Below are 7,272 nucleotides of genomic sequence, written 5' to 3' on the forward strand. Positions count from 1 at the left end.
TTCCTCAGGCACTGGTGCCCTGGTTAATATCAACTGACATTGAAAATTATTTATTCTTGTTCATGAAAACCACTGGTTGCAAAAGAGAAGCAAGTCTCACTTATCCAATTATGTAGCTAAATTCTGAGAGCAATGCCATAGGTTTTTTTTTTCTTTTCTTCACCTCCAGGAAAGACTATTATAAGAACACATAAATTGGGGGGGCTGGGGTGTGAGTGACAGAATTTGTGATATTCTGGTGATTAAACAGATGTCCAGTTGGGAAACGCCTGTCCCTTGAGACAGCCCTGTTCTGGACACTCTACAATGCCAGGTTAATTAGCAACTTGGAGATACAGATCCCCCAGGTCTTAAGCATCTATATCCTATGTGCTTCTGATTTTTTTCTCATTTGATTTTCTCTGAGGACTACAGCTCAAGAAACATGTACTTTCATCTAGCTCATAGGCATTGGTCTGTGCTAGCTGCTTCAGGGGAGCAATTGTAACACGCTGAAGTCTTGTCACCACTCTTCTCTTCTGCGTGCTGACCAAGCCAAAGCCAGGGCAGGGGTGACCTAGCGGATGTGAGTAACCTGTCTTGGTTTCTCAGGCCACCGCATCTGTCTCCCTCTTGAGTGGCCTCCGGGTACATTAGTCAGCCTGGTGCTCGAATGACTCACTCTGTCTCTCCTGGAGATTCCCTTTCAGGAGTCCTTTCTGAGGTCTGACCTCTATGCATCTGTGTCAAATAGAACCAGTGTTCTCACCATGGAAATGGTCAGAAACCTGCATGAGGGAAAGAAAGGTCTGGGACTTTTTGCCCAAAGGAGAAAGATTTTCCTCTAGGTATTTCTTTTGTCCAAATAGCACTTGGTAGCCTTTTTTCATGTTTCAGATTTGGAGTGATAGCTGTCTTCAATCCTATGTTGTGGGTTGAAATTTTATGTGTATAGTCACATACATCCACTAACCTCTGATCATTCTCCTCAGATGCTGTTCAGAAACCCCTTTCAAGGAACATACACTCAAAATATGCACACATGTATCTACAGTTATATAGATAGACAATAGGTGTATAGTCAAACCTTAATCTTCAGCCACTCTCTCAGATCCCGTTAAGAGGCTCTTTTCAAGCTGTGTTTCCCTTTGAACTGAAGAAGGGAAATGTCTGCACATCTCACCTTCGATTTATAAGCTGGTTCTCAGTGGGCGGGAGGGAGTGAAGTTATTCTTCAACATAATCAGGGTAGAAAGTTAGTAAAAGAAATGAGTGGGAATATGAGAATCCCCTTGAAGAATTCCTTGAGACCCAAATGTTTCAAAAACATGTTCGAATATTGTGATAGAAAGGTATGGGAGGAATATTTAGATGATTTTTGACTCTGACACACTAAGTAGGACACTCATAAGCACCTACATTCATGTTATGCTTCTTTGTAAACCTTAAAAATCAAGAATTTGTTTCTCAAGTTGCTTTTGAATCTAACTTTCCATTAAATGATGTGATTCTGAATTTTGATACTGAGTTACAAATTGGTAATTCCTACACATCTCTTTATCTGTGTTGGGAAGCATGTACATTCATTCTTAGAAAGATATCATATCCTGAAAGGGGTCAATCATGAGATGAATTCTAAATTTTTTTTTTTTTTGTCTTTTTGCTATTTCTTTGGGCCGCTCCCGCGGCATATGGAAGTTCCCAGGCTGGGGGTCGAATCGGAACTGTAGCCGCCAGCCTAAGCCAGAGCCACAGCAACGCGGGATCCAAGCCACGTCTGCAACCTACATCACAGCTCACGGCAACACAGGATCGTTAACCCACTGAGCAAGGGCAGGGACCGAACCCTCAACCTCATGGTTCCTAGTCGGATTTGTTAACCACTGCGCCACGACGGGAACTCCTGAATTCTAAATTTTTAAAAAAGAATGTAAAGTATGTTATTTCCTGAGGTGATGGGAATAACTTCTTCTTTTTTTCCTTCTTCTTCTTGTCGTCCTCCTTCCTCTTCCTCTTCTTCTTCCTCTTCTTCCTCTCCCTCTCCTTCTTTTTCTTTTTAGGGCTTCATCCTTGATATGGAAGTTCCCAGGCTAGGAGCCAAATTGGAGCTGCATATCCACAGCAATGTGGGCCCTAGCTGTGTCCATGACCTACACAACAGATCATGGCAATGCTGGATTCTTAAGCCACTGATTGAGGCCAGGGATTGAATCTACATCCTCATGGATGCTAGTTGGGTTTGTAACCACTGAAGCACAATGGGAATTCCTGGAATAACTTTTTATGCTTGCATTTGATCTGAGAATTTGATCTGAAATCTGACTTTTAATGACTAAAGCTACAACTCCTTACTGTGGGATAAATTAGTATTTTCCATTAAATAGCATTAATGTAATAGAATGTGCAGAATGTGGGAATCTATACAGCATGATTTTCAAGTTGTCTTAGAATTCTTTATGAACTATGCAAATTTAAACATTTAGCTTTAAATGAAAAAAAAAGCATTTATCTCTAGATTTTAAAATATTAAAATTTACTTGACCTTTGTATACTATGGGTGGGGATGAAAAATGGTACAGCCATTCTGGAAAACAGTATGGCAATTCCTCAAAAAATTAAAAATGAACTACCCTATGATCCAGCAATCCCATTCCTGGATACATTTGACAATATTGAAATCAGTATCTCGACGAGACAGCTGCACACCATGGCAATTGCACCATTATTCACAATAGTTAGGAGATGGAAATAACCCACCTGTTCTTCACTGGAAGGACGGCTAAAGAAAATGAGATCTATCCATCTATCTTACATCTCTCATCTGTCTACCTAGTATTCAGCCATGAGAAAGAAGGAAATCCTGCCATTTGCTGCAACAAGTATGAAAACACTATATGATATCACTGATCTAGTGAATTTAAAACAATAAGTACATAGACAAGGAGAATAGAGAATAGAACTGTGGGTTCTGGAGGCGATGGGGGGGGATAAATGGGGGACGTAGGTCAAAAGGTACAAATTTTTAGTTACAAGAATAAGTGCTAAAGATCTCACAGTGGCTCAGTGGGTTAAGAACTTGACAGTGTCTGTGGCATAGGCCACAGATGCAGCCTTAAAAAAATCGTTAACAAACTGTTACGAATAAGTTCTGAGGGAGTTCCCATCGTGGCTCAGTGGAAACCAATCTGACCAACATCCATGAGGATGCAGTTTCAATCCCTGGCCTTGCTCAGTGGGTTAAGGATCCGGAGTTGCCATGAGCTGTGGTGTAGGTTGCAGACTAGGCTTGGATCTGGCATTGCTGTGGCTGTGGACTAAGCCAGTGGCTACAGCTCCAATTGGACCCCTAGCCTGGGAACCTCCATATGCTGCGGGTGTGGCCCTAAAAAGACAGAAAAGAAAAAGAAAAGAAGAAGTTCTGAGGAGCTAATGTACAGCATGGCGACTTTAGCTATTAACATGGCATGGCATACTCGAAAGTGGCTGGAAGTAGATCCTAAGCATGCTCACCACACCCAGAGAAAAGAGGTAACTATTTCCCTAAGTTAATGTTCCTGATCGTGGTCATCATGCTGCAGTATATACATACAACAAGTTAACACGTTGTACACTTTAAGTACATATAATTTTATTTGTCAATTATTCCTCAATAAAGTTAAAAAACTAAAATCTTAACATTGTCTACATCCCATTTAAGATACACTTTTACTTTTTAAAGGTATAGCTATACCCAAATAAACTGACAAATTTAGCTTTTCTTATTCCTAAAGCTAAATGAGTCAATAAAATATTGTCGATAAAGCATAAAATGTGTGGGTACAGATGGCAGTATTGTAGAAAAACAGTAAGTGAAGGTCTGGTGGCATATCTTATTATCCAGGTTGGCTTCGTTCTGCAGAAGATAAAATGGGTGGTAAAGACATATTTTGCCTTTTGGGGAATTTATGAAATACCAGTACCTTGTCTGAATGGGTATGCATGGTGAGTTTTTACCTTTTTAAGTCTAAATGTTAACATTGTATCAAAAATTGAACAAATGTGTGCACATCTGAGCTTGTGCATCTGTGTTTCATGTGCATGTATCACAAATATCTTTTTTTCCCATCGACTTTGAGATATCAAAACTTGTGGTAAGGAATCATGTCAGCTGCTAAATAACTTACAAAATTATTTATTTAGCTTCTCTGTATCTTGAAATTCACCTGCAGCTGACCCTATATCACACTCTACTCAGAGAAGTGGTTGTAAGAAACAGTATCATAACCTGCTTTGTCTGTGAGTAACAAAAGATGCAAAATATCTTCCACTTGTTTTTCTGATCCACTACCTCACCGTAATCCATTACTTTTGCCTTGTAATTTCTGCAGAAACTGTGATCACTCATAATCCATTTCATATTGGGTGTTTAAATAAGCTTTAGCATTCCTCCCCCTTTTCTCTCCTACTTCTACTAACAGAACTGTATAGCCACCCAAACTGAAAGTTTCTCTTTTTTTCTCTGAAAATAATACCTTTAATAATAATTATCCAAAAATGGGAAAAAGAGGAGGGTCACATGAAAAAAAATGAGGATAGGTCAAATATTTATTGAGTCAAGAATGATGACTCAAAAGAATGCCTTTGTATGTTTGTTTGTTTTGGGGGGTTGTTTTGTTTTGTTGTTTTTTTGGGTTTTGTGTGTGTGTGTGTGTCTTTTTAGTGCCACGCCCATGGCATATGGAGGTTCCCAGGCTAGGGGTAGAATCAGAGCTGCAGCTGCCAGCCTACACCAGTCACAACAATGCTAGATCTGAGCCACAACTGTGCCCAACACCTCAGCTCACAGCAATGCTGAATCCTTATCCCACTGAGAGAGGCCAGGGATCAAACCTTCATTCTCATGGATATTAGTCAGGTTTGTTTCCAATGAGCCATGATGGGAACTCCAAAAACATTTACCTTTTTAATAATTGCCTTTTTTTTCTTTCTCTGTGAAAATTCACCAGGAAAAAAAAATTTAAGCACTTACTAGAAATATTATAAGTGAATAGTAATAGTGCTATTTCCCTCAACTGAATTCCATATCCATTTTTCTCTTTTACAAGAACAGACTAATGGAACAAAACAATGAAACCTCTGGGGGAGATTTTATTTTGCTTGGATTCTCAGACCAGCCTCAATTGGAGGTCCTCCTTTTCGTGGTGGTGTTGATATCCTATCTTTTGACCCTCCTGGGCAACACAGCCATCATCCTGGTCTCCTGCCTGGACTGCAGACTTCACACACCTATGTATTTCTTCCTCACAAATCTCTCCTCTCTTGACCTTTGCTTCACCACCAGCATCGTCCCCCAGCTCCTCTGGAACCTGAAGGGACCAGCCAAGACCATCACGCCAGTGGGCTGTGCCATACAACTCTATGTGTCCCTCTCCCTGGGCTCCACTGAGTGTGTTCTCCTTACCATCATGGCATTTGACCGCTATGTGGCAGTCTGCAGACCTCTTAATTACACTAGCATCATGCACCCATCATTTTGCAAGGCCTTAGCAGGAGTAGCATGGCTCAGTGGAGTAGGAAACACTCTCATCCAAGGAACCATCACCCTTCGGCTTCCTCGATGTGGACATCGCCACCTGCACCACTTCTTCTGTGAAGTGCCCGCCATGGTCAAGTTGGCCTGCGTGGACATCCAAGCAAATGAAGTCCAGCTTTTTGTGGCCACGTTAGTCCTCCTTCTTCTTCCTGTGGCATTGATATTGGTCTCCTACGGATTCATTGTCCAAGCCGTGATGAAAATTAAGTCCGTCCAAGCTTGGCGCAAGGCTCTCGGGACCTGTGGTTCCCATCTACTGGTGGTGTTCCTCTTCTTTGGGCCCAGCTCGGCCATATACATTCAACCAAAGAGATCCTACGGCCGAAGTCAGGGCAAGTTCCTTACACTCTTTTATACTGTTGTCACCCCCACACTCAACCCCCTGATATATACTCTGCGGAACAAGGATGTGAAGGGAGCCCTGAGAAGACTGCTGAGAAGAGGACAAAGTTCCTAAGGAAAAATCAGGGAAATAGCGACTTTGTGTTGTGGAAAGTAATTAAAGAGACCTAAGGTTAAATCACTCCTCCCAAGTAGAAAGTGTGTGTGTTGCTTACTTCTCTGTCTGTATTTAAGTGTAACGTGGCTAACATGGTTTAGAAAAAAGAAGCACATTTAGATTCAACTTGAACAGCTCATGGAACCTCATGTGTGTATGAGTGCATGTGTGGTATACACATACTCACGCTTCCTTTTATTAAACGTCTTTGAAGGGCTGCAGTACAGGTTCAGATCGGGAGATTCTGTAAGCTACCCAATATATATGTGCTTACATGTCTGACTAGGGAATTAAATAGTGTTCAATATGCAAATAGAAAATTGAGACGTATATGCTCGTGTCAGGAAATTACTGTAGTATTTTCTTCTTCTTCTTTTTTTTTTTTTTTTCTTTTTGTCTTTTTTGGGCCACTCCTGTGGCATATGGAAGTTCCCAGGCCAGGGGACAAATTGGAGCTGTAGCTGCTGGCTGATGCCACAGTCACAGCAACCAGATCCAAGCTGTGTCTGTAACCTACACCACAACTCACAGCATTGCCGGATCCTTAACCCACTGATAGAGGCCAGGGATCATACCTTTGTCCTCATGGATACTAGGCAGGGTTGTTACCACTGAGCCACTATGGGAAACTCCTACTGTAGTATTTTCTTTGTAAAAGAGCCCTGGTACAATATTATTTAAAATATTTTATACATGGTATCACAATTCAAGAAATGTATACAACAAAACTTAAAAATGTGGGCTTTTTTAAAATAGTAAAGGGAGTTTGTGGTCAGTAGATGCAAACTATTACATTTAGAGTGACTAGCAAGGTCCTACTACATAGCACAGGGAACTATATCCACTCTCCTGGGATAGACCATGATAGAAAATAATACAGGAGTTCCTGTCGTGGCACAGTGGTTAACAAATCCGACTAGGAACCATGAGGTTGAGGGTTCGGTCCCTGCCCTTGCTCAGTGGGTTAACGATCCGGCGTTGCCGTGAGCTGTGGTGTGGGTTGCAGACGCGGCTCGGATCCCGCGTTGCTGTGGCTCTGGTGTAGGCCGCAGCTACAGCTCCGATTCGACCCCTACCCTGGGAATCTCCATATGCCACGGGAGCGGCCCAAGAAATAGCAAAAAAAAAGACAAAAAAAAAAAAAAAAGAAAAGAAAATAATACAAAAACTATATATATATATATATAATACACATAAACATACATTATGACTCAGTCACTTT

General features: G+C 41.3%; 1 protein-coding gene across 1 annotated transcript; it reads left to right on the forward strand.

The window, feature by feature from the left end:
- Positions 1 to 1,021: 1,021 nt before the first annotated feature.
- LOC100155724 (olfactory receptor 2G6-like) lies at positions 1,022 to 6,008 on the forward strand. The gene is made up of 2 exons (XM_001928313.2): positions 1,022 to 1,032; positions 5,069 to 6,008. The coding sequence occupies exons 1-2, from the start codon at positions 1,022 to 1,024 to the stop codon at positions 6,006 to 6,008; spliced, it is 951 nt and encodes a 316-aa protein (XP_001928348.2).
- The last annotated feature ends 1,264 nt before the right edge of the window (positions 6,009 to 7,272 follow it).

This window comes from Sus scrofa, unplaced genomic scaffold, assembly GCF_000003025.6.
Source record: "Sus scrofa isolate TJ Tabasco breed Duroc unplaced genomic scaffold, Sscrofa11.1 Contig2448, whole genome shotgun sequence".
NCBI classification, from domain to species: Eukaryota; Metazoa; Chordata; class Mammalia; order Artiodactyla; family Suidae; genus Sus; species Sus scrofa.